Source organism: Wallemia ichthyophaga, assembly GCF_000400465.1.
Source record: "Wallemia ichthyophaga EXF-994 unplaced genomic scaffold scaffold8, whole genome shotgun sequence".
Lineage (NCBI taxonomy): Eukaryota > Fungi > Basidiomycota > Wallemiomycetes > Wallemiales > Wallemiaceae > Wallemia > Wallemia ichthyophaga.
Window position 1 is genome coordinate 12,640 of NW_008806281.1, and position 25,154 is coordinate 37,793.

Sequence of the window (25,154 nt, forward strand, 5' to 3'; positions counted from 1 at the left end):
GTCATTTTCACTTGCTGATTCGTTCAATTGTTCTCTTCATCACTAGCTTACTTTATCGCATGCTCAATTGCTCTCAAATGTAATGTAACTATGCATAAATAAGTCTATACTGCGCGTTGTTCACAAAGTACTCAAAATCAAGACTCCCCGTCAATCCTCCATTTCGACATTTTGTATATCGTAGCGCCTACCTCGCACGGCCCACAAACCCCAATTAGATTTAATCATGACGCGTGTATCGAACTCGGCGACTTCCCAACGTTGACTGCTAAAGACGTTGTTGCCAGGCTCGATGACGGTTTCCCACTCCTGTGTGATTTGTTTGCTGTTGAGTAGAGCGTCTACATCGCGCTTGATATCTGCGTGACCAAAAGCCGTGCAGACGATTGGACATTTAGTGGAGAGCATTTTATCGAATGCGGTTGCCCATTCGGCATCTATCTGTGGAGTGAATTCGCGGAAGGGGACGACTTGGCCGTTGCGCTGACCCAGACCTTCGCTTGGTCTGTGACTGGAGGGCAGCATAGATGGGAAGCCTAAACCTGGGTGAAAATTGAAGAAGATATCAGTAAAGGGGTCGTAGGGGTAGAAAGCATCGTGGACTTCCTCCCAGCTAGCCTGGATAGCGCTGAGGGTGAGGTGAGAATTGACGGTGGTGCTCCATCCGGGCACGCCGAACGGGCGTATTGTCTCCTCGGCGTTGACTTCCGGGCCAACGAAATAGACATGCAAACGAGCGTGCGGGAAGAGGTGAGCGAGCTGCATCCATACACTCGGAGGCAACTGAGATTCAGCGCGGGCGCCTGGGATGAAAATACGCACGGGCGGTGTCGGCGGTGAGTAAGGAGTGGGCTGTTTGTGAAGGGTGTGACGAAGCGCGAGGAGGCTGCGCTCGCCGCCCCCACTGACCCGCCCACCCGCACGGTCAGCATATGGACCCAGCTCGTGCAGCACGCCTGCCACGGTCATAGGATAGCTGAGGAGACGCGAGAGATGGCGCTGGGACCGCAGACTGTCGATGCTATTGAAATTGCGCGTGTAGAATAACATCTCCCAGCTCTTGAGGTTGACAGTGTGCTCGAGATCTTGCGTAGGAGGCAGCTCGAACTCGGTCATGTCGCGCCCACTGCGCAGATCGTGCTCATCTTCATTCACCTCGCGCAGCCGCTGCGCATACTCGTGGTAGTGCTCGTGCGTGGCGTCTGCTCGCCACGCTGCCTCGTCGACGTGCGTTGGGTAGCCACTCACTGGACACACGTACCCCAAAGGACTCTCGCCCGTCGTCGGACACCGCCCCTTGCGCGCTATTCGCTCACCTAGTGCCCGCATGGCCGGTATGGGCGACGCTGGCAGCGGATGGAAGAGCGAATTGAGCGTGCCGGCGTTGGCTGTGCTGCGTTTGTTCTGTGCTCCGCCTTTGCGGAATAGATTGAGTATGCGACGCGCTCCCGAGGCCATGGACGTTGATGTTAACGATAAGATAATTAATTCAAATCACTCTCTACAAAACACACGGCGCACACGGCGCACATGGCACACCTCACACACCCGTCTCATCCCTTATCTCGCTCGAACTAAAGTTGAGTATCCCAGCGGTATCGAGGTCCTTGACAATGTTCTCCGCGGAGGAGACTGGCAAATTAGCGAGATATTTGTTGACATTGTCGAGAGAGTTAGAAGATAGAGCTTGCTTCAATTCCCCGTCAAAGGCTTCGAAAATACTCCAGCGCTGATTGAGCCACTGCTTGACAGTCTCACTGTCGAGTTGCTGGAGCTTAGCGTCGCCTTCGAGGATAATGTTCTCAGGCGCAGGTCCCTCAGGCACGTCGAAGGTGATAGCGGTGTCTCCCTCGCTCATCAACTGTATCTGTTCCTTTTCCTGTGGATTGTTGGTGCTGCTCGACTGCTCAGCTAGCACCGCACTGCGCTCCATAATGCGCGCATGGGTGTCTTGAACATCCTTCATAAACACTGCCTCTGCCTCTCTGGCCTGGGTGAGACGCTGCATGAACAAACTGAGACCATCCTTGCCGAGTTTGTTGCAGTATTGGATAAATAGCCCCGCGTTGACACATTGAAGGGCATGTGTGGTCTTCTTCTCCATCCCGGCGTTGAATGCCTCGACGAAGAGGGCGTCTGTGGTGACGTCACTCAGGAGCGTTTTGTCGGCTGCTATTAACTCGACCAGGGCCTTGTACTGGCGGAGAGGTATGCGGGCGAGTGTGGCCATGGAGGGGGTAAGAGAGGGGAGGTCGTCTGCGGTGTTGTTGGCGGTGTTAGCGGGGGTGTTCGTGGCAGCGTCTGGATTAAGGACTTCTAGGGATTTTTGGGATGGCTGGGAGTGTTGTTGCTGTGACTTATTCTCCTCTTGCCCAATCTTGTTCACATGGGAGCTGTCAAAACCGGTTCTGATCCCCTCGCTTGTGATTTTCTGACCCTCTTCGACCTCAATAGCGGCTATTTCATCAGCTATAGCTGAATTCCTGTGTAGAACACTCTCCTCAGTCTTCGTGAGCTGGCTGATAAGCTCCGCCGCCAGTTTCTCGCTGTCGTCAATAAACACCCTGGCCTTCTCCCAGACCTGGATAAAAAGGTTCTGCATCATCTCGTCGTAGGTGGGCTGACCCGGAGCGTCGGTGAGAGGTTTATCAGGGGACGGAGTGTTGCCGAGGCGTGCGACCTCAGCGCTGAACACTTGTGGGCCGTGTTCGTGCACGCCGTCGCGAATAGCCTGTACGCGGGGAAGTAGGACGGCGTTAATACCGCGCTCTATTTCCAGCTTCTTCAGGGCGCTTCTGCGCTCCTCGCGCTTGTGATGAATGTCCTGCTGTTTCCACCTGTGGACGTGTAAGCGGGCAGTCCGCGCCGCGAAGGGAAGCGCACTTGATAAAAGATTTCTTGTCGACGTTGGGATGCACTTCAATATCGCTGTCATCACTCAACTCGAGATTCGCCCATTTGTCGTAATTGAGCGGCATCTCTCTCCTTCTCTTGACGGTAAACAACCAAGACGAGTAGTTTGAATAAATTATTATTCATGTCTGCTGGTGATAGATAGTGGGTGTTTGGCTGTGAATGTGGATATTTTCTAACCATTTCCCATCTTTCAGCTCCCCACGCCTCTCCCCAGACGATGTAGACGTACACACACACGAGATAGGCAGCGACGTACGAGACGGGCGAGACGTGCGTGACATGCGCGATATTCGCTCCAGAGACCGTTCGCGAGAGCGCCACGAGCGACGCCGCAGCCGCTATGAGGGGTATGAGAGAAGGGACTCGGCGCACACCCACTCTCACCGCCGTAGAAGATCACGCTCACGGTCGCGGTCGCGGTCCCATTCCCCGCACTCGCCCCGTCCACGCGCCCGCCCGCCACGCCAGACCCGCCCACGCTCACCCGAGATACCGCTGTCGGAGAATGTCGACAGTCTGGAATCGGAGCAGCGCAGTGTGTTTGTAAACCAGCTCAGTACACGCACAACGAGCCACGACCTTCGCCGCTTCTTTCAGGAGAAGTTGGGTAGTCGCGGTGTGGTGGATGCGCGGGTGGTGAGCGACAAGAACAGTCGCCGTAGCAAGGGCATTGGGTACGTGGAGGTGCGCACTGCGAGCATGATCGATAGTGCTCTCGAGCTCAGCGGGGAGCTGCTCAACGGGATTCCTATGATAGTCACCCAGAGCGAGGCAGACAAGAACAGGATGGCGAGGGGTGGTGGTGGTGGTACGAACGCCAACGCGAGTTTGGCAGGCGATGAGGGGAGACGCGCACGTGCACCTCCAAGCCACAACTCCAAACCATCCTCACACGCCCACGCCAATGACTCCTCCCTCTCTCCCGCTAACGACCCCGCCTTGTATAAGGTCTTTGTGGGCAGTCTCAGCTATGCACTGCGTGAGGAGGACGTTCACGGTGTCTTTGCCCCCTTTGGCGCGATCGAGGAGGTAGAACTAGGCAAGGATGGCGAAGGGCAATCAAAAGGCTATGCTTATGTCAAGTACAGACGTATGGAAGATAGTCGCATGGCGTGCGAGCAAATGAACCGCTTCGAGCTGGCGGGGAGATCTCTCAAAGTGCTGCTCGTTAATCACTACGGCACTCCCGTTCGCATGCCCGAACAAAGCATTGAGAACGAGGGCCTTAATCTCAACTCTATCTCTCGGCACGAATTGATGAAGACACTCATGCGCTCACATGACCCAGCTGCCAGCGCACAGGAAGAGGAGGTGCGCGCGAGGCAGGAAGAGATCGTCAGGCAGAGGGAGAAGGAGAGGTCAATGATGAAAACAGATTGCGTACTACTCAAGTATATGTTCAAGAGCAGCGAAGAGACGGAGGCTGGTTGGGAGAAGGAGCTAGCTGAGGATGTGGGTGAGGAGTGCGAGAGTAAATATGGAAAGGTGAGCAAGATTGGTGTGGATAGGAATAGCGAGGAGGGAGAGATAGTACTGCAATTTGCGACGCTTGAAGGTGCACAGAAGGCAATTAATGGACTCAATGGAAGATGGTTTGGTGGGAGACAAGTGAAGGCAGTACCAATAGCGGATAGATTCATGGTGAGGAGAGTATTGATTAAGTAAAGGTGGCTAATAGAATAATACAGGAAATGAAGCTGGCGAGTATGAATTAAGAAGAGGAAGTGGAAGTGGTGGGAGTTGAACCGGGGGTCTGTTGAGGGGGTTGTTGTAGCTGGTTGAATTTATCGAGGATTTCTAACTTATTTGGAGTGTGGAGGGGTAGACTGGAGTGAGACAGCTCCTTAATTTTAGACTCTAAATGACGTTTAATGGAGTCTTCTTCGTTGGACAAGATGAAAATCAGGAAAGCTTGATCATTTATAGACTTCTTAAGAAAGTTGATAGCAGAGTGGATTGAAATTGAGTATTGGTATTGGGTGTCGTCTGAGGTGGAGTAATCGTAGTCGTTGTGGATAAATTCATATTCGATATTCTGCTTAATGGTGAAGAGCTTAGACTTCAAATCATCATTGAGGTTATTTTGAATTTCAAGGAACTGGACATCTTCAAAGTGGCGTGGTGGAACGAGATCGCTGAGTGATTGAGTGGAAGTGAGCTTAAGTAACAAGGAATCTATCAAAAATGAATTCAATATGGACACTGAATTGATTTTGTTTGATTTATCCATGACGTCCATCGAAGTTGATATAGTACAAGTGCTTTACGCGTATAAAGTGATCAAGCTGGATGAATTGAGTGATTTGATTGGTTTATCTGGCGTGCAATTAGATACTGCAATTGAAAATGTAAACAAACGACTATCAATATTCTCAATGGAATTGAAAGTTGCTCGTGGTTTAGTGGTATTAGTGAATTTATCTGGCGATACTCTATTGGGCAATAGCTACACCCAGTTAGATTTGGTATTCTTTAGATCGCTCTTAGAATTCATTTTGAACAACAATTACTCTATAAACTCAAATGACGCTTTGAATACACCAAGCACACTGTCTAAACTACATATCGAATATCTACTTGACAAATTCGTTGAATCTGATTGGTTGGTTAAGTCTGGCAATGATTTATGCATCGGTATAAGATCTATCGTTGAACTGAGTAGTCTACTCGACGATCTCGTTGATCACGATCTCTACAAATCTCATTTTGATGGTTTATTGGTCACAGAGGGCTTCTACTGCAAACACTGCAATACTGCAATCACCCACTCTCAATCCATTCAATACAACCCATCCAGTTGCCCAAATTTACAATGTAAAAAGCCTTGGAAACCGCGTAAAATAGGTGATTAATTGTTTTAAATCATTTGTATCGCCTTTTTTGTACTCTACACGTCTATCTACACGTCTTATTCCACCAATGTCTTCTTATTCCGCCAATGTCATCATCGCCATCACCATCACCCCCACCCATCCACACCAAACAAACCAACCAATCAGAGATCAACACCAAATGGTCTAACATTCCCAGTCTCACTAAGAACCAATTCAGAATGTTCATTGTCCGGCTCATACGGCAAACCCCCCCTGCACGCGCCAACGACAGGTACCAGGAGACCCTTCGTAATCTATTTACCCAATTATCCACCTCCCTCGAATCTCAACTCCACCAGCTCAAAGTACCCCCGCCGCCAAACTCCCTACGCAGCACACAAGCGCGTAAATTCAAACCTGGCTGGCTTTTCACCACAGACTCAACCGTCGACCTCCAGTCGGTTGCTAACTCTCTCGAATCCCGCCTCCGTCCACTCGAGGATGGCGTGGATAAGTTGAAACATCAGCTCGGCGTGCACAACCGCGAGCTCGAGCGTAGAGAGCATAGGCTGCAGCAGTACACGCGCACGGTCAACAGTCTGACTGAAGAGTTGGACAGTGTCGAGGCCACGAGAATGCATCCCCAATTAAAGAGGGCGTTTGACCATGATGAGGAGGATGATAATTATTCTCACAATAACGCCCATCGCAAGAGCCGTAGACATCTCCTCTCTTCCGCCGAAGAAACCATCTACCAGCACGCTCAACGACAGCACCTGCAGCCAATCTACGACATACGCCACCCACACTCCACCAACAACAAGGATAACGATAACGACGAGAAGAACTCTCACACCTACTCCAAAGAAGATGATGACTATTTGCACGCCGCTCTAGCTCCTCTCCTCCCTCGCTTACAGGTGCTCGAAAACACCGCCATAGCAAATAACGATCCTCTCCTCGTGGCAGCGGAGATGCGCGATATTATGGAATCTTTTTACACGTCGAGGAGGAAATATAATGATCCAGAGGCGTTTGACTGGTTCGATGAGCCCCCGTTGGAGGTTTACGAGCCTCACCAACAGAGCCCGTTGAGCGACGCGCAGCATGTTCACAGTCCCGTCTCTGACGTGTCCACTGATGACGACTTTATCGCTGAATTCAATCGTGTGCAGCCTCAAGATAGCGACAGCGACAGCAACAGTGACAACGACAGCAACGACTCACACTCCCCTGACTCAGACGTTATCGCTTCCTCCGATTACTCCTCACATAAAGGCAGCCCACCGCCAAAACGCTCGCGATCGGTAATCCCTCTCGGGCCTGATCTGTCTCCGCGTGGCAGCGTGAGTGGGAGCAACGACAGTGAGAGTGAGAGTGAGAGCAGTAATCATTTACAGCCACAGTCACACACACACACTAATCCACTGCAATCTCCGTAATGTATCTAATTATCTTCAAGTGTATTATTTATTTGTTAAACTGGTGTGATGAGCTGGTGGGGCCCTGTTGAGTAGAGCAATGTCAGTAAACCAGCCTAGAAAGTCTAACTCCGCCCACCTTATCGCCCACCTCGTAGTGCAAGCCACCAGGCTTAGGCACGACGAGAGCCTGCTCATCATCATCATGTTTGAAGGTATAAGTGCGCACTTCGGCATTACCCCAATATTTGCCCGAATTATAACCATCAGTGATCCACCTGAGTATATCGCCATGAGCCACGAAAACAATCTCGCTCTCTGGTCTTTGTCTGATCCACTCCCTGCACTTGCGCGCTCTCTCGCCAGCGTTAGCTGGATCGTAAATGCCCTGCTTGTTAGTCCAGTTTGGGTGGACATCCGAGAAGTCCAGCGAGGCGAACTCAGGGTCGCTTGTGAGGAGGTGGGGCTCGCTGCCGGTATCGCAGGGGTACGCGTTGATCTCTTGCGCAATAGTGACAAGTAGCGGTGGCTTACCGGCGGATTGCAGTCGCTGCACTAACTCTGGATACCCCTCGAGCATGGTTTGCATGGGGCGGCGCAACGGTGAGCTCACTACCAGCTCCGCCGTTTTTTGTATCGTACCCGCTGTCAGTGGGGACAGTCGCGCCGATTGCTCTCGCCCGAGCGCGGTTAATGGCGCATCGGCTATGCTGTAGTCGTCCGCGACATTGTGCTCAGCTTGCGCGTGGCGCGTGAAGTAGATGGTCTTTGATGGGGCGCTCATGATGGTTGGGTGGCACGAGTGGAGCGAGAGCGAGAGTGTATGTGGATCTACGTGCGCGCGCACATGCGCCGAAATATCCTTATTTCCCGCCATCTCTCACGTTCACCTTCCATCTCCCATCTCCCACCGCCACCATTCTTGTTTTGCTACGCCGATCATGTCGACACACATCAGGGAAACATTCTCGCAGTGCCATTCAAATGTGCGTTGTGCGTGGTAATCCTGCATAGATCCCCCACTCACACCGTCATTTCCAGGGCAAACCAGCTTTCGTGTGCGTATCAGCAGCAGAAACGAGACAAGACAAAGACTTACCCCGCACAGCACATTCATGACAGCTGGCTATCCACACAGAGAGAGCACCGTCGATTTGATGCTGTCGCTCGAGAAAGGCGGCGCAGACATCATCGAGCTCGGTGTGCCATTCTCTGATCCAATCGCAGACGGTCCATCGATCCAGGCAGCCAACACTGTCGCTGTGTCAAACGGAATCACCTACGCGGACTGCCTCGAGTTCGTTCGTCAGGCTAGACAGCGTGGTTTGAAAACACCTGTCATGCTGATGGGCTATTACAATCCTGTCCTTAGCTACGGCGAAGAGAAAGCAGTCAAGGACGCCAAAGACGCCGGTGCCTCTGGTTACATCATGGTCGATTTGCCTCCAGAAGAAGCTGTTAAATTCCGTAATATCTGCACTTCAGAGGGTCTCTCTTACATACCACTCGTCGCTCCATCTACCACCGAATCACGCATTCAGTTCCTTGCTAGCATTACTGACTCGTTTATGTATGTTGTCTCCAAGGTGCGTCGTTGTTTGCGTGTTCCTGTCTTAGCTCATTTTCACTCTTCTTCAGATGGGCACTACTGGTTCTTCCACAGACGTCTCGACTGATATTCCCCAGCTTCTCGCTCGTATTAGAAAATACACCTCCAATCCACTCGCTGTCGGTTTTAACATTTCCACGCGCGAGCACTTCAACTTTGTCGCAGACGCTGGCTCTGATGGTGTTGTCATTGGCTCGCGCATCATCAATCTCGTCCGCGATGCACACAAAGAAGGTCGTGACATCAATGCAGCTGTTGTGAGCTACTGCGCTGATGTTTGTGCCGATGCCAAGGCAAGTTCTGGGCACAAGGCAGCAGCAGCGCCACCAATCGATCCACCGACTGAGCGCAACGCTGCTGAGCACCCACCTGCTCCCAACATGCCTGAGCCTTTGCTTGACGCAATGACAGGTCATCCAGCCCGTTTTGGTGAGTTCGGTGGTCAGTATGTTCCTGAAGCGCTTGTCGACGCCCTCGCTGAGCTGGAGGCAGCACATAGTCTTGCCGTAAGTGATCCCTCCTTCTGGCAAGAGTTGGAGGGCATGTACGAGTACATGGGTCGTCCATCCTACCTCTATGAGGCAACTCGTCTCACTGAACACGCCCAGGGCGCGCGCATTTGGCTCAAGCGTGAGGATCTTAATCATACCGGCTCTCACAAAATTAATAACGCCGTCGGTCAGATCCTCCTCGCAAAGCGTCTCGGTAAGAAACGTATTATTGCTGAAACGGGAGCCGGTCAACACGGTGTTGCTACAGCTACAGTTTGTGCTCGCTTCGGCCTCGATTGTCATGTGTTCATGGGAGCTGAAGATGTTAGACGTCAGGGATTGAATGTATTCAGGATGCGTATGTTAGGTGCACGCGTTATTCCAGTCACCAGCGGTGCACAGACACTCAAAGACGCTATCAATGAAGCTATGCGTGACTGGGTCACTAACCTTTCCTCAACTCACTACCTCGTCGGCTCCGCTATCGGTCCTCACCCCTTCCCTACGATTGTGCGCGATTTCCAGCACGTCATCAGCAAAGAGATCAAGAAGCAGATGATGGAGAAAGTGGGAGTGCTCCCTAATGCAGTCGTGGCCTGCGTGGGAGGTGGATCTAATGCGATCGGCACCTTCTACGATTTCCTTCCGGACCCATCTGTGAAATTGATTGGTGTGGAAGCAGGAGGTGATGGAGTGGACACACAGAGACACTCAGCCACACTCAGTCAGGGTAAGCCTGGTGTTTTGCACGGTGTGCGGACGTATCTCCTACAGAGTGCCAACGGACAGATTATCGAGACTCACTCTGTATCTGCTGGTCTCGATTATCCAGGTGTAGGTCCAGAGCATGCCCATCTTAAGGATTCGGGTAGAGCGCAGTACATGGTCGCTGATGATGAGCAAGCTCTGCGCGGCTTCAGATTGCTCACTCAGCTCGAAGGTATCATCCCCGCCCTCGAATCCGCTCATGCTATCTGGGGTGGTGCTCAGTATGCCTCTACCCTCCGCAAGGAGGATCACGTCGTCATTTGTCTCTCAGGTAGAGGTGATAAGGATGTCGAACAGGTCAGTGAACTCCTCAAATCGGGTTGGGATAAGCGTCTCGATTGGGATACCTCCGTGTAGGAGCGGTGTAATGGTGCTGTGGAAGGTGGAAAAGGTTTAAAGTGTTATTTAAACTTTATCGTGAAATGCATTGTATTGTTCAATCGGATTTCTTCTCGCATTTCTTGGTGCTGTGTGCATTTGAATATCCTTCAACATGACGTCACGTAGTGATCTTTGGAATGCCCACATGCCCAAATGACCGAATATATATTTGCCGCAGTGCATATCTATCGTTGGTGTAAAAAATTGATCGTCTCTTGTTTCCTTCTCGTCCTTCTTGACTCTATCCTCCCTAGAAATACAGGTGTCTCAGTTTATGATGGACACAAATACAAATGCACATGCAGATGCGGAATTAAAGACAAATACAGAGTCACCAAAAAACGCAGAAGATCTATCAACCAATATCACCCAACCCACGCAGCTCTACCTAAACACTCAAGACACGCGCAAATTATCTACAGATTCATCTCAGCACACCCATGTCTGCAGTAGACATAGCTCCAGCTTCGACAAGTACCACTCGAGCTCAACGATACACCAAGACTCCCCTGCGTCGCACGACCTCCTCAACCAAGACATAGCCTACTATTTTCCCAACAAAGCCTACCGCTTCCAGAAGAAGTGGGTGCTGGTGGCTATGACAGCGTTGTCTTTCGCTACGATAGGTATCAATGATAGCGCTGTAGGTGCGTTAATGCCGCAGATGGAGAAATACTACCACAAAGTGAGACAAGTGATTGATTTAGATTTGCAAATCTAATTTGTCCCTTCAGAGCGAAGCTATAATGTCCTTCTCCTTCCTTGCGAACTCGGGTGGCTATGTCATCTCAACCGCCACATCCTCATTCCTGATACACCACCTGCAATTGCGCTACGTACTTATGATCGCCAGCTGTATTTATTCGTTAGGCTCATTAATTGGCACATTTAGACCACCGTGAGTGTTTATACGAAAACTTTGGTGGTTCAAGGACTCATAGAATTCAAATTCCAACAGCTTCGGTGCTCTCATGGTTTCTTTTATCCTAACTGGCTTTGGTGGTGGGTTGCTAGACACTGCGGCTACATCTGTAATCGTCCATTTCGAAGATGGGCCACTGCTCACAGTGACATACTCCTTTTTCTCGCTCGGATCTATGGCGTCGCCATTCCTCGTCGGCGGACTGCAGAGCGGCGATAAGCAGCCATGGGAACTTTACTTCTGGTTTCCGTTCTCCCTAGCTGCTTTTCTCTTCCTCTTGCAGTGGTTCGTCTATCGCTCGTACAAGGCTCCAATTGAGAAGGATGCGTTGCATCTGAGTGCTGCGCGCAAATTTCGCCTCGTAATCACTGACTGGACCATCATAATCGGTGTCTCGCTCACCTTTGTTGTGTTTGCAATGCAGGGTGGGAGGAAATTTTGCGACAGATACTAACACTGACGCGGACACTCCACAGACTCTTGGAGCCAGTGGGCGAGCAAGTATTTGCAGGACACGAAGGAGCTCGGTGACGGTATTCCCCAGATCGCCCAAGGGACGTTCTGGGCCGGCGTGGCTGTTTCGCGCATAGTGCTGTGCAAATTAGTCGCTATGGTGGGTGACATCAAGGCATCGGTCAGCCTCTGCGCTATGTTTGCCCTCGTCTTGGTCGGTGTGTGGTTGGTCGAGACGCAGCATTTGGCAGGTGCTATATGTCTTAATATCCTGCTCGGTTTCGTCGACGGACCACTCGTACCCGTCGTGCTGTCTACCAGTGTTAATACTCTGCCTCACTACCTCAAACAGCCTGCTACATCGGCCATTGTGTGTGGCGGTTTAGTTGGCTCTAGCATTATTCCCCTTGCTGTGGGACAGGCTGTCAACGCCTTCTCTACCGATATTGTGCCAGGAGTACTTATTGTTATTGCAGCAGTCAGCATCCTCCTCTATACCGTGCTGTATACCACTAAATACCTCAAGCTGATGAAAGATAATGATATCAAGCCTAGCATAAGTGGTTGGATGAAAGCTTCAATTAGCAAAAATACCTCTTTTTCCTCTAAGCATAGAGAATGCGCGCAACAGTCCCAAGCATCACCATAATCACCGTGATATATTTCTTTGTATAGAGCACACAAGCCCTCGTTTGGTTTTTTAAGATAGAAGGATCTTGTTTAATGATTTGTAATTTGTTTTATCGATGTTTTTGTTGCAATTGTTACTGTTGCTTGGCACGGATACAAGCGCCTCTGAAACCCTGCTGCAAATCTCCCTACACTAGCCTCTAGCACCTCTCAGCTACATTATAATATGAAAAAGCTATACCGTCACACATTTTATTATTCTTGGCAGCATGCATTCGCTAATCCCCGCGAAATGACTCCAATTATGAAAATTTGACCGGAATGTTCTTTGAATATTCGCGCTTCGCCGAGCGCATGTAGGAATATAATTTCCCTTTCTGGCATCTTTTGACGTCTTATACCAGTTACAAAACACACGAACGATCTAGAACGAACACTACACAACAATACGACAACATAGCTACTAGTGAAAATGTTCACAAGCAAGAACAAAAAAGCATCGCAGAAGCAAAAACAGAAAGAAAGAGAGAGAATGGAGCAAAATAAGGAGAACCTCCCAGATACAAGGACTCTGCCGTACCTCCACAATGGTCGACGTGAGAGTCAAGACTACACGAGAAATAACACGTTGGGTGTTGGGAGCACATCACTTATTGATACACTAGAAACTATTCCTAGTGTTTCCCCTGATGACAAGAAGTACATCAAGGAACCCGAGCGTACTAGGAAGAAGCCAAAACGCACAAAATCTGCACCTCCGCTGACCATGCACAACTTTGACACTCAGTCTGAAGCATCTATAAATGAGTTAGATAGGGGCGATAAATACCTCAAGAAGGTATTTTTCTTCCACAACTCGCGATGGAGACTTCGCAGGTGCTATGTCATGATTGGTATGACGAGGTGAGTTGTTTCTTTGTCTACTTAAAAATTCTAAAGAGAACAGCTTGACATACATGGTAATCGGACTAAACAGTAGTGCAATCGGTGGTCTTATACCACAAATGGGAGAGTATTATGACATAGTGAGTAAGTTATGCACAATTCAGTCTCTACTGACAAGCACAGTCAGAAGATGATATGTCAATGTGCTTTTTAGCTAATTTTGGCGGATACTTAATCTCGACCGCTTTGTCCGCGTTCCTGATTCATCACGTCAGACTCCGTTTGGTATTAACTGTGGGCTGTTCCTAGTAACTGTAAACCTTATCTGATAGCAGCACAGTCGGCATCAGCAATTTACTTTAGTGGTTCGCTCGTTGCAACATTTGCGCCTCCTTTCGCTGTCTTTATCGTCAGTCTCGTTTGTGAGTAGTGCAATGTATTGTCAACTTCGTCTAACAACATCAGTGACTGGTACAGGGGCAGGTCTGTTGGATGTGGCTGCAACTTCAGTTATTATGCATTACGAAGATGGTCCGCTACTGACAGTCACATACTCGTTCTTCTCGGTGGGGTCGATGATCGCACCTTTCTTAGTCGGAGGGTTGAGAGCCAGCAACAACAAGCCATGGAATCTGTACTTCTGGCTTCCTGTCGCACTCTCCTCTCTGCTCATGGTGTTGCAGTGGTTTGTCTACGCCTCCTACCAGTCACCCTCGGAGAAACGCTCTGGCAATGACACATCTTTCCGTCGACTCCGCTTCGTTCTCTCAGATCCTTTCATGTTGTGAGTTTTGGTTATATAATGAAACACCCACTAACAACACGATAGACTCACGATCATACTCTTCTTCGTCATGATGGGCATGCAGGATAGTTGGTCGCAGTGGGCTGTATCGTATCTAGAGAGGGCAAAGGGTATGGAAGGTTCACTTGCAAACATAAACTTAGCATGTTTCTGGGCTGGTGTTACCCTCTCCCGCTTAACTCTCGGTCATTTCATAAACAAATGGGGTGATATGAAGTCTGCAATCACGCTCAATCTGGCATTCACGTTCATGATGACTGGATTTTGGCAAATCGACGACAGTCTCAATTACGGTCCAATTGTCTTGAACATATTTTGCGGTATTTTCGTAGGTCCGCTGGTACCACTCATATTAACAACAGCCGTTGATCGGTTGCCACATACTTTAAAGACGACGGCAACATCTACAGTCATAGCTGGCGGACTAATTGGTAGTACCGTTATGCCGATGTCCCTCGGTCAAGCTATTCATAAATTTTCCGAACACATTATACCAGGGGTATTGATTGTCGTGTCGTTCATCCTTCTCGCTGGACTTCTCGCCCTCTTTTCTATGAAATACTATAGACGATCTTTAAGCAAGAAGGACATTTCTAAGACTGTTCACAACCACGGCTCCTTGGCTCATGAAATGAGGTTAAATAGGAGAAAGCTCGTTCATCCACCGCGCATAAACAGACAATGATCAATACATTAACCAGACTCTAACGAGCGCTTTAAATATTGAAATCTCTACAGATCGATGGATTATTGCTTTTGCTTAAAACTTGTTTTACTCTTCTTAACTTTAATGTAGTTTTCAATTACACTTTGCTTAAATTTTTCAAGAATCTTAAGATTGGCTTGTTTGATTAATTACATAATCTACGCAAGAAATTCTTATTCCTGAGTCTCTTGAAAAGGGAAAGTAAATTAGAAATCTTTGTTTGTTTGCTTTGGAATGAAGAATGGTGGAGGAATGAAGAGTGAGGAATGGAGATGCCTTTGATGCTTACGTGTTCACTGCGGATGATACGGGCAATTGAGCCCGATTCAATCAATTGGAGAACGGAATGTCAAATCATTATCCACATGAATTCATGGTGATAATCATCTCACTGAGGTGCCGCAAGCGTTGTTATAATAGACTATGGTTACTTTTTTCAAAAAATCTTCAGCAGCTAATAGCGGTGGCAATACTGACAAATCATCAGTCCCGTATACTGGCACAGATAATGACACATCCAACAATGGCAACACTGTCAAATCACAAGTAGCGGATAATGACGCAAATAGCGACATATCTAGTCTCGAGAAACAAAATATCAGTGAAAAAGTAGAGCTTTCCACCATAAGATGGTCTATCATGATAGTTTTTCTATGTTTCTCATTCACTGCAATCGGGATAAACGACTCAGCAACGGGTTCCAATTTACACAACATACAAGAGCGCTACTCAATAAGCTATAAGCAAACATCCTTTCTCTTTCTCTCCAACGCTGGCGGCTATGCTGTCTCAAGTTTGTGCACTTGCTACGTAATGTTTTGGATAGGTGTACGCTGGACAATCTTTTTCTCAGCTATTATTTATTCTGGAGGAGCTCTTATTACTTCTTTTGCACCCCCCTTTGGTGTTATCGTCGTTTCCTTATTCCTGCAAGGAGTAGGTAGTGGATTCTTAGACGCGGCAGCTACCTCTGTTCTCGCTCTAATTGCCTCTGCTGATGTGCTATCGCGTGTGTACGCTTCATTTTCGCTTGGTTCTGTGGGTTGGGAGTCACAACTCTTCTGAACATTTAGTCTAACAAAGCATGGCTACAGATGACTGCGCCTTTTATTATCGGTGCATTCTCTCAACATCATTTGACTTGGAATGTAAGTGGGATGTTCTGAAACATCTCAATTGCTCAACAAACGACAGTACTTTTACTTCTTTCCAATGTGAGCTAAGAACGCCATAGAAAGAAAGTCACTAAAGTAGACCAGGTCATTAGGAATCGTTCTCGCCTCAACTGCTTTATGGGTTTTTAAACACTTTACTCTTCCAAACCAAGGCGATAAAAAGCACGAGAAAGACAAGTCTGGAACGGTGAATGGCCGACTGAAGTTAATTCTTTCAAGATCTGAGGTGTATTTGGCACTCGTTCTTGTATGCCTCGCTAGTTCTCATCAGTGTATAAACTCACAATGGTCGCCGTCCTATTTCCTATTAAAGGGATACGAGGAAGACGTGAGTACATATGTCGTAGCCGGATTCTGGGGAGGTGGGTTAAAGGTTCTCTAGAATTTCGCACTAACTATCGACAGGTGTGACAATTGGCAGGTTGGCCGGTCCCACTGTGTTCAAGAAAGTATATGACAAGACACGCAATATATCACTTGTCGCGCTAGCAATGGTATTCAGTGGTGTCATATTTGCTGTCGATAGCCTGGCAGCTAGAGCGACACTTCTATGCCTGACAGGGCTAGCATGGGGTAAGTAACCCTAAAGTAACGACCTCAAACTTAAACACTGACCGTCGGCGAATATAGGCCCGATAGCTCCAGCGAGTATCGATGCAGGTATATCGATGGTGCTTGAGGAGGAAATATCAATAATAACCCCACTGATAATATGCTCTGGATTGCTGGGAGCGAGTTTCGCGCCCTTTTTCTTCTCATTCGCCGCTGATGCCTTTACAGCCAATATATTACAACCAGTGCTAATTGTCGTGGCTGGAATAGAGCTAATATTATTCATCTTTGTACCAAAGAAACAATGAAATTATTGTCGGCTATTCTAGCTGACCTTGACATTTGCACAATCATTCCTGCTATTGCGAGCAAGTAAGCTTGATACATAGCCATAGATAATCTTTAAAGTATCTCTTCAGAATCATATCCTTGAGATTCCAATTGCGTGTTATAGGCTGTTCGGAAGTTGCAATCCGAAATCACTATGGAACACGTTTTAAGGATAGATATGGAATATTTTATGTGTTTGATCGATATAACAGATTTTATTGACTTTTAAAGACTACAAGCATCCAAAAATCTCAATTTTTCGAATCTACAAACGCAAATTATCCTTTTCGACGCATAGTCTTTACAGGAATTGATGCTTGCTCCAGGGGTATAGTGGGATCATCAAACACCTAGCAAAACAGTTTATGGAAAGGAAAGTGGGAGTCAGCCGAGCTCTGAAATCGGGGTTTGGCTTCTGATCAGTGCGTTTCAGGATTTCACATGATGGGGATGCGAAGGCTGTTGAGGCTCCTTTGGAATCATTATAGGCAGGACAATTGGATGTAAAATTTTAAGCTCCTAAACATCGCCTGAATGCTAGACATTAACAAGCAGGCTGACAGATTGGCTGGTAAACTACGTCTATGGCATTCTATGCGATTTTGGCGTCATACTTGACAGGGTATGTGTGGCGTGAGAAAACCCTGGAAAAAGCACTCAATGACCTTCAAACTTTAAAGCTTACCGTGGCGTAAGTCAAATGTTTCCATTAAGTGTGATGAAGGGATATAGTGATATGGGAGATAAGCATGAAATATATTAATGGATGAGATTCCTACCAGCGCAGCTTATTGACTGCTCTCTTCATTATAAGTGAAATGCAATCAGACTTAAAGGTTTATAAAGGCTAAAGAAGGGCGCTAGCGACAGTGTACATGTGAATATTATAGACTATTAATGTTTGTAGATTAAAAAAATTACAAGCTTTCAGTCGACCGTTCTGGCTTTGTGTGACATTTGAAGAAGGGTACAAGCCTGAGTCGATATGATATCAGTATCCTTGAGAGTGCCTGAGCTGTATTCGAGATTCGAGATTCGAGATTTGGCACTGCCTTCTTCAAAGAACTGCATCTTCATTCCTCAAGCACCTACAGTGCAGCTTAAGAGAACTTCAGAGCATTCCAAAGATCTGTCAGCCGATCCTCAGAAACAGCTCTGGAATAAGCACCGTCATGTTAACTAGGAATAGAAGTAACCACAACCCCTCAACTACAATGGCTTCCAACGCGTGCTTATGTGGTGCTATCCCCAACAAGACACGCGACCCTGAATCAATCTACTGCTCGACAACATGCGCGCGAGCCGACTCACTCGCTGCGTTGACCGCGCCAGAAGAGCTCACGTACACACGAGCCAGCCACTACCGCCGTGTATCATCCAAACAGGAGTTGCACGTGCAAGCCAGCAGCAAAAGCAGTAAGGACGGCAAAGGCAGCAAAGAAATCGATGTCAACAAAGATGTCGACAGTCAGTCGTCCTCTTCGAAGAAATCTGCTACACGCAAGTCACACTGGAAGAAAGCGAGACAGATGCTCTTCGGCAGTCCTGGTACACCTGAAGAGAGCGGCGTGGAAGAGAAGAAGCTGAAAGGCAGGATACTGAGACGCAAGTCCAAGTCGTACTCCATCCTCAATCCGTCAAGACAAGCGAGATCACCGCCTAGTGAGTGCTTGGAGTATCGCGAACGACACCTTCTGACACCCACATAGAACAACCGCAACTCGGCCAGCCTAAACTCAAGCTAAAACCCGTAACGAGGCAGCGGACGTGCTCCAGCGAAGAAGAACTGAAACCTCCCCCTCTTCCGCCAAAGCAGGCCAAACTACCCCTAGGCGCACGCCACAAGCGCGTACCGGCAATCATAAAGATACCAGGTCGTGACGTAGACTATACACACTCTAGGAACGCGTCTACAGCTTCGGAAGCACAGACAACAGCATCGTCTGCTAACACAACGACTACTTTCCAGACTGACACCACTGCCACAACAGCTCCGTCGAGCATCGTGTTGGACACGCCATTAATTTCGCCCAAGAAGTTCGGTGCCCACAGTACGCATGGTTCACATGGCTCAAGTGCTTCGCACGTCTCATGCGGATCGCATAAGAGACAGTCGATCGCTTCACGTATCAGCCACCCCCGGCACTCTCCGGAATCAACACCGATCGCAAACAAAGTGGAAACGACGCCGGTGATTTCGCCAAAGATATTCGGTCCACAACAGAGAGAATCGTTTGGTTCGCGTATAACCAACTCACCGGAATCTACAGCGACACCTACAGGATTAGCACTAGGGACAGTCGATAACACAGGCACACCAACGCCCGCGCCTGTGATCAGTTTCAATGACATGGATGATAGCTTAGTGCGGTCGCCATCGTCGAACACAGTGGCTTTGAATAGAGCTCGCTCAAAAGCATTGAGGGACAGAGCTAAGCGGTTGTCACTTGCTAAGTCTTCCAACAACCTCCAGGTTGCCTCAAACCAGAGTCTCACGAAGACACTGCAACAGTCTCAAAGCTGCTCGACGTTCAGATCTGCAACGACAAGCACATCTAAGCAGACTTTCGAGAGTGCGTTCGATGGCACCAACCCAGCTGATTACAGTCCAAGTCCAACATGGGAATACGACGATATATACAACAGCAACAGCCATATTTCGCTCGATAATGGGAATGGGAATGAAGACAGGGTCAATGGTAATGCTGCTGGTATCATGCCACTACAATCAATCAGGGAATACTCACCAATCAAGGAGTCGCATGAGCCATTAGCAAATAAGGAGTCACCACCAAAGGAGGCATCTCCACCACTCGTCGATTACGATCTGGATTGGTACATTCAACACTCTCAGTCGTACAAATCCATCAAGATAGCACCACCACCTGCACCACCAGTCGCACAATCAATCGCACCAAAATCAGCGCCTCCCAGCCCGTCTGACCCGAATGCAACATTCTCAAAGATGAGCAACACCAACCACGCTGAACAGAACGAACTTGAGGATCTAGATGATAGCATGAAGCAGGCATTGCTGATGGCGGATGATATACTCGCATTTTCCTAAACATTCTTATGACTCTGATGATATTTATTAACTGTCTCTTGCACGAAAAACACTACGCTCACTACGTTTTCTTATTTGTACGTTCGCATACTCGCACAATCGTTATTGTCATGTTTTTGTTATATTTGAAGATGAATGAAATAATGCAATACAAAACAAATCGTTAGGGTGCGCAATCCAAGCGCTGTCTTTGGTGCTATGTGCTACGTGCTATGAGCGACGAGCTATTGGCTATCGTGCTTTTCTATGCTGATATAATTATGAGAGTGTGTAAAAAAAGAGAATCCTAGTAAATGACACCGCGGTCACCACCTGCAATCCTTTGCAGACGGGAAGTGATTGAGAAGTCACCGTAAAAGGACATGCTGTCTTCGAGCTTATTCCTGACGTCTTTCTCGTCGACTCTGCTACCCCAGATGGACTCGCTGTAGATATCCTCGGCGTCAAAACGCTTCAATCTGGGACAAGCTGTGGCTATACCAGCGAGCATTGTTGCAGGCGCCTTAATAGCCTGGCCGAGCGAGATAGTCTCCAGGGTTGGCGACAAGACAGCAGGGAGGTATCTATCTGGATGTGTGCACTGAGGGAACTGGACGTGTGACATGCTCAAGTGCAGCAGTCTGCTCCATCTTGGCAGTTGGTTTAGGACGATTGTGAGACATGGCGTCACCACACTGAGACTGATATGATGCGGTGGGTCAGGTGATGTCCATTCGAAGCTTATCGGGCTGCGTGCGAGTGTGAGAAGAGGTGAAGTGTAATGGCATTCCCACTCACTCGATAGCAGCGAGACCTTCAATCAAACCACGCCTGTCTTCGTTCCAGAGACCCATAGCGCGTAATTTGAGGTGCTGCACGTTGCGGCACTTAGTTAAGGCATTGCCAACAGAATCCCACACAGAACCAGCAGCTGAGGGGAGGTTGATGTGTAGTGCCCTGACTTTGCTGAGAAGCTCGAGTGGAACGTTGTTGGAAAACAGCTCAAGTTGGTTGAGTGAGTTGATGGCGCATGGATGCTGCTGGTATACGTGACGATAGAGAATTTGAGTTGTGCGCGGGTGTATCAGCAGCAGATCCAACGCGCTCGAGCGGGAGTCTTGCAGTGCGTCTGTGAGAATAGGTTCGAGGAGTTCTGTGGGCAATTTAATCATCGTCGTGATGGTAGTCGTTATTAAATGGAATTCCTAAAATAATTATTCGGAGTGGAATATTCGGACGAAGTGCGGGGTCAGGTCGCAGTCTCAGTTTCAGATTAGATTATTCATCATCAGGTACAGAGTTACAGGCTTTTTTGTGCGCGCATCTTAACTTTAATTGATTACCATTGTATATCGATCACAGCCCATCTCCTGTAGGTTTTCATACACTCCCAAATCCAGCCTTTCAGACTCATTTCCTCTTTGAGTTTGTTTCACCTGAGACACAACCTCGGTACTCCTCGGGGAGGATTTAGCCAATATTTTTCAGCAACCGAAAATTTACCTGTGAATTATTCTTCGAAACACACACGTCTGTCATAGTGTATCGCAGTACACCGCATCACGTGCTACTCGAACAACTGCGGAAATGTCACCATGTCACCGCCCCACCGATGTCAACCATTTTTGGTAATTATTGTCTACATTGCGGTGAGGAGGCTGTGAGCAATATGGCAGTGCAGGGCATCTTTCTCTATCTTGTATCCCTCTGCTGCGAACTTCCTCCTGCTTCCGCACCATCATCATGGCCAGCGACATTGAATTCGATGTTGAGTCGCTAAAGACCAGCCAAATTCCCACGAACCTGCTCGCGATGATGGCAGAGAATGCTCCGTCAGTCGTCGCAGCCAGAAATCCAAACGTTTACGCAGGGAAAGGGAAACAAGCACGTAAATGGAAATGGGAATCATTCACGAATCCAGCGAGATCAGATGGACTACAGCTCCGTCACTGGAAGCGGCTAGATGAATTCGATGAGCCATACCCGTACGCTCGATTCAACACCACGTCCGAGCCATACAGCTACAGCGAGGATGAGTACGACAGAATGCTCCAAGACGTAACTTGGTCGAGGGACGAGACGGACTACCTCGTCAAGCTCATACACGAATTCGACGTGAGATGGCCAGTTATCTGGGACCGCTATGAGTGGAGATCCGGTAGAACTCTCGAGGATCTCAAAGCGAGGTATTTCGACATCTGCCGCAAACTGATCCAGTCGAGAATTTCGAGCGACGAAAGCAGCACAAACCAGCTTCTCCAAGCTTATCAATTCGACAAAGGTGTGATTTGGTGTATATGTAGTCAGCTAAACCCCCACTAACACACCAAACCAGAGCGCGAAATGATGCGCAAACAATACGTCAACTCGCTCTTCGCACGCACACCACAGCAGATCACCGAAGAGGAGGAGCTCTATATAGAAGCGAAGCGGATAGAGCAAGATGAGCGCAAGTGGCGATGCGAGCGCGACGAGCTAGTGCGCACGGTGTCTATGTCCCGCAACGAGAAGCGCAAGGCTAGTGGAGGAGCTGATATAGCCACATCCACACTCGCTCCTATGTCGACATCCAACGAAGAGCAACCACACAAACGCACAGCTAAGAGCGCTGCGTATGACGCTCAGCACTATATCACTCGCCCTTCGTCCCACCTCCCGCTCAAATCCAGCTCTAACATACCGCCCTTCAGTAGAGCTACCAAACTTGCACAGAAGATAACACCGCAGCGCATCAGAGAATGCCTTCAGAGTATGGGGTTGAGTGATAAGCTGCAGTACCCGACAGCTGCCAATGTCGCTAAATATGAAGGCGTCAAAGAGGCAACGGCGCAGTTGCAAGAAATACGCAGAGCGCATGAGAGAGTTGCAAATGAATTGCGCCTCGCTAAGGGCATCAGCGTGTCTGCAGACGAACGGGCAACTGCTTCAACACCCGTGGCCAGAGCGGCGTCAGAACACCCTACTCCCACCTCCACGCCAAAACCCACAACACCCGCACCGGAGAACAGCATGGGTCTGAGCACAGACTCAAGTGATCCAAACGAGTCCAACGATCTCAACAAAAGACGCAAATTGTAATTGTAATTTATTGTACTCCATATGCATGACTATCTAGATCTGACGATTCTGATAAGGGCGGCTTCCCACTGATAGTGAATTGAATAGGCAGTGACGCAACGCACACAAACGCAACAGATTCGGAGAAGATGGGATACTTTCTAGCAACAAAAGAAAGTTTAACAGCCATAGATATCACCTATCAATGCTTAAAGATACTTTCGGTGAGAAATTGTCTCTCTTATCTCAGGCACACAACAGCGTTATCAAGATAGTGAGTGATAGAAGAGCCAACTTGAATTGGTTTGATTGCCTTAACTAAACACAACGACCACATAATGCAAACGCTTTCATCGTGGCTCAGAGTTGAGCAGTCAATCACAAAGTCAAAAAGAGAGCGATGGCTTAGCAACGCGGATCTAGAGCCTGTGAAGTTAGAAAACAGGACGTGGACAAGTATGTCTTTTGTCAACTTCTGGGTCTCAGACAGCATCAACATAAATACTCTGATGTTGTGTCAAGCAAACGTTGCGCTTGGACAGACTTGGTGGCAGAGTCTAATTGCAGTTTTCATCGGATATGCCATTACGGCAGTTTTCGTCATTGCTAGCTCCCGGCCTGGTGCTACTTTTCACTTAACTTTTCCTGTCCTCATTAGACAGTCTTGGGGTATCTTTGGAAGCGTATGGCCCATAATTAACAGGGTCGTAATCGCCATTTTGTGGTTCGCAGTCCAGACATACATCGGCGGTAATTGCATACGCGTGATGCTCAGATGCTGGGATCCAAATTGGACGACCTCTGCGGGGCTCCAAAAGCAGCTAGACACAAATCTCAAGGGTTTTGATATGGTCTGCTTTATCATCTTCTGGTCGCTAATGCTCATACCGACTTACTTCCCGATTCAAAAAATCAAGCACTTTTTCACGTTCAAGGCTATTGTCGCGCCGCTTGGACTGATTATTTTCTTCGGATGGTCTCTCGGTAGAGCCACTGCAACTCCATCCCAGGAAGCCACACTTAAAAGTGTCCTCACCAGCCCATCGACGCTCACCTCCTCTGAACAAGGCTGGGAAATGGTCAAAGCGATAGTCAGAGCCATCTCCAATGCCGTCACTCTCATCCTCAATATTTCAGACTTGGCTAGTCGAGCTCACGACAAAAAGAATGTAGTCTTTCCGCAGCTCCTCACAGTCCCCCTCGGATTTTTCATTACGAGTTTCTTCGGAGTAATCATAGCTTCGTGCTATCAAGCCGAGACGGGGATCAAAGAGTGGGATCCTATGGTAATTCTTGACAACTTCATCAATCCAGACAGCGCTGCTGTGCGATTCGCGGTGTGGTTTATAGCTTTCTGTCTATGTGTTGCGCAGATGGGCACCAACCAAGCGGCTAATGTTATAGCATGCGGATGCGACCTTACCGCATGTCTGCCTTCATACATTAACAACAGAAAAGGCGGCTATATCTGCGTGTTCCTCGGTCTATGTCTCGTGCCTTGGAGGCTTACAGACGGCGCAACGAGCTTCACCAACTACTTGTCAGGATACTGCGTTTTCCTCTCTGCCATTGCTGGGACTATGCTTTCCGATTACTTTGTCGTCAGACGCGGACGTGCCAACGTTGCAGACCTGTACAGGGTGGGTTTGACATGTGCTGTCCGGATAATGCTGACTGGAAACAGGCTGAGGGATGGTACAGCTACACATACGGTGTTAACCTTCGCGCTGTAGCAGCTTACCTCTGCGGTGTCTCGATAAATTTACCAGGCTTTATTGCGTCCACTCCAGGTAACGAAGAAATTGTAGGTCGAAGCGCAACACGCATCTATAACCTGTCCTTCTTCACTGGATTTCTAGTCAGCTCGGTGATATACATAGCCATCAGCTACATCTTCCCACCTACAGGAGCAGTACCGTTCAATGCACCATTTGAAGAGATTGACTTCAGTGGGTATACGCACGACACTGATTCTATATACGACTTGGAAGTAAATGGTCTAGGTGGTATGGCGGATGGTGGTATTGCTATTACTACAACCAAGACAGATTCTTCGTCCATCCGTTCCACTCGATCAACCAGGTCAATCGAAAAAGCATAATGGAGCATTATCTTGTCAAATCATCGGACTTTCTCTTCTCAAAGGGTATTATTGTAATCCTACTCTTATATACTTGTAAAACACATTCATCAG

General features: G+C 48.4%; 15 protein-coding genes across 15 annotated transcripts; 10 read left to right on the forward strand and 5 right to left on the reverse strand.

Annotated features, from left to right (window-relative positions):
* Positions 1 to 150: 150 nt before the first annotated feature.
* On the reverse strand, positions 151 to 1,458 carry J056_004382 (uncharacterized protein; the record flags this gene model as incomplete). Its single annotated transcript, XM_009269577.1, has 1 exon — positions 151 to 1,458. One exon carries the CDS (start codon positions 1,456 to 1,458, stop codon positions 151 to 153), a length of 1,308 nt encoding a protein of 435 aa, XP_009267852.1.
* Positions 1,459 to 1,540: 82 nt separating this feature from the next.
* J056_004383 (Hsp90 co-chaperone Cdc37) lies at positions 1,541 to 2,978 on the reverse strand (the record flags this gene model as incomplete). The annotated part of the gene is made up of 2 exons (XM_009269578.1): positions 1,541 to 2,837; positions 2,884 to 2,978. 2 exons carry the CDS (start codon positions 2,976 to 2,978, stop codon positions 1,541 to 1,543), a joined length of 1,392 nt encoding a protein of 463 aa, XP_009267853.1.
* Positions 2,979 to 3,037: 59 nt separating this feature from the next.
* J056_004384 (RNA-binding protein rsd1) lies at positions 3,038 to 4,581 on the forward strand (the record flags this gene model as incomplete). The annotated part of the gene is made up of 2 exons (XM_009269579.1): positions 3,038 to 3,057; positions 3,111 to 4,581. The coding sequence occupies 2 exons, from the start codon at positions 3,038 to 3,040 to the stop codon at positions 4,579 to 4,581; spliced, it is 1,491 nt and encodes a 496-aa protein (XP_009267854.1).
* Positions 4,582 to 4,627: 46 nt separating this feature from the next.
* On the reverse strand, positions 4,628 to 5,155 carry J056_004385 (uncharacterized protein; the record flags this gene model as incomplete). Its single annotated transcript, XM_009269580.1, has 1 exon — positions 4,628 to 5,155. One exon carries the CDS (start codon positions 5,153 to 5,155, stop codon positions 4,628 to 4,630), a length of 528 nt encoding a protein of 175 aa, XP_009267855.1.
* Positions 5,156 to 5,291: 136 nt separating this feature from the next.
* On the forward strand, positions 5,292 to 5,768 carry J056_004386 (uncharacterized protein; the record flags this gene model as incomplete). The annotated part of the gene is made up of 1 exon (XM_009269581.1): positions 5,292 to 5,768. One exon carries the CDS (start codon positions 5,292 to 5,294, stop codon positions 5,766 to 5,768), a length of 477 nt encoding a protein of 158 aa, XP_009267856.1.
* Positions 5,769 to 5,854: 86 nt separating this feature from the next.
* Positions 5,855 to 7,171, forward strand: J056_004387 (uncharacterized protein; the record flags this gene model as incomplete). Its single annotated transcript, XM_009269582.1, has 1 exon — positions 5,855 to 7,171. The coding sequence occupies one exon, from the start codon at positions 5,855 to 5,857 to the stop codon at positions 7,169 to 7,171; it is 1,317 nt and encodes a 438-aa protein (XP_009267857.1).
* A 28-nt stretch (positions 7,172 to 7,199) lies between these two features.
* On the reverse strand, positions 7,200 to 7,934 carry J056_004388 (uncharacterized protein; the record flags this gene model as incomplete). Its single annotated transcript, XM_009269583.1, has 2 exons — positions 7,200 to 7,235; positions 7,290 to 7,934. 2 exons carry the CDS (start codon positions 7,932 to 7,934, stop codon positions 7,200 to 7,202), a joined length of 681 nt encoding a protein of 226 aa, XP_009267858.1.
* A 157-nt stretch (positions 7,935 to 8,091) lies between these two features.
* J056_004389 (Tryptophan synthase) lies at positions 8,092 to 10,375 on the forward strand (the record flags this gene model as incomplete). The annotated part of the gene is made up of 4 exons (XM_009269584.1): positions 8,092 to 8,136; positions 8,192 to 8,208; positions 8,259 to 8,736; positions 8,789 to 10,375. 4 exons carry the CDS (start codon positions 8,092 to 8,094, stop codon positions 10,373 to 10,375), a joined length of 2,127 nt encoding a protein of 708 aa, XP_009267859.1.
* Positions 10,376 to 10,676: 301 nt separating this feature from the next.
* Positions 10,677 to 12,423, forward strand: J056_004390 (Bypass of stop codon protein 6; the record flags this gene model as incomplete). The annotated part of the gene is made up of 4 exons (XM_009269585.1): positions 10,677 to 11,084; positions 11,134 to 11,297; positions 11,358 to 11,746; positions 11,798 to 12,423. 4 exons carry the CDS (start codon positions 10,677 to 10,679, stop codon positions 12,421 to 12,423), a joined length of 1,587 nt encoding a protein of 528 aa, XP_009267860.1.
* A 453-nt stretch (positions 12,424 to 12,876) lies between these two features.
* On the forward strand, positions 12,877 to 14,779 carry J056_004391 (Bypass of stop codon protein 6; the record flags this gene model as incomplete). The annotated part of the gene is made up of 6 exons (XM_009269586.1): positions 12,877 to 13,297; positions 13,344 to 13,429; positions 13,473 to 13,583; positions 13,630 to 13,711; positions 13,755 to 14,073; positions 14,119 to 14,779. The coding sequence occupies 6 exons, from the start codon at positions 12,877 to 12,879 to the stop codon at positions 14,777 to 14,779; spliced, it is 1,680 nt and encodes a 559-aa protein (XP_009267861.1).
* Positions 14,780 to 15,223: 444 nt separating this feature from the next.
* On the forward strand, positions 15,224 to 16,835 carry J056_004392 (uncharacterized protein; the record flags this gene model as incomplete). The annotated part of the gene is made up of 7 exons (XM_009269587.1): positions 15,224 to 15,838; positions 15,895 to 15,948; positions 15,995 to 16,014; positions 16,060 to 16,222; positions 16,289 to 16,337; positions 16,381 to 16,548; positions 16,606 to 16,835. The coding sequence occupies 7 exons, from the start codon at positions 15,224 to 15,226 to the stop codon at positions 16,833 to 16,835; spliced, it is 1,299 nt and encodes a 432-aa protein (XP_009267862.1).
* A 1,236-nt stretch (positions 16,836 to 18,071) lies between these two features.
* Positions 18,072 to 19,924, forward strand: J056_004393 (uncharacterized protein; the record flags this gene model as incomplete). Its single annotated transcript, XM_009269588.1, has 2 exons — positions 18,072 to 18,519; positions 18,567 to 19,924. 2 exons carry the CDS (start codon positions 18,072 to 18,074, stop codon positions 19,922 to 19,924), a joined length of 1,806 nt encoding a protein of 601 aa, XP_009267863.1.
* Positions 19,925 to 20,210: 286 nt separating this feature from the next.
* J056_004394 (uncharacterized protein) lies at positions 20,211 to 21,075 on the reverse strand (the record flags this gene model as incomplete). The annotated part of the gene is made up of 2 exons (XM_009269589.1): positions 20,211 to 20,652; positions 20,702 to 21,075. 2 exons carry the CDS (start codon positions 21,073 to 21,075, stop codon positions 20,211 to 20,213), a joined length of 816 nt encoding a protein of 271 aa, XP_009267864.1.
* A 571-nt stretch (positions 21,076 to 21,646) lies between these two features.
* On the forward strand, positions 21,647 to 22,981 carry J056_004395 (SWR1-complex protein 4; the record flags this gene model as incomplete). Its single annotated transcript, XM_009269590.1, has 2 exons — positions 21,647 to 22,184; positions 22,239 to 22,981. The coding sequence occupies 2 exons, from the start codon at positions 21,647 to 21,649 to the stop codon at positions 22,979 to 22,981; spliced, it is 1,281 nt and encodes a 426-aa protein (XP_009267865.1).
* A 317-nt stretch (positions 22,982 to 23,298) lies between these two features.
* J056_004396 (Uracil permease) lies at positions 23,299 to 25,061 on the forward strand (the record flags this gene model as incomplete). Its single annotated transcript, XM_009269591.1, has 2 exons — positions 23,299 to 24,600; positions 24,645 to 25,061. The coding sequence occupies 2 exons, from the start codon at positions 23,299 to 23,301 to the stop codon at positions 25,059 to 25,061; spliced, it is 1,719 nt and encodes a 572-aa protein (XP_009267866.1).
* Positions 25,062 to 25,154: the final 93 nt, after the last annotated feature.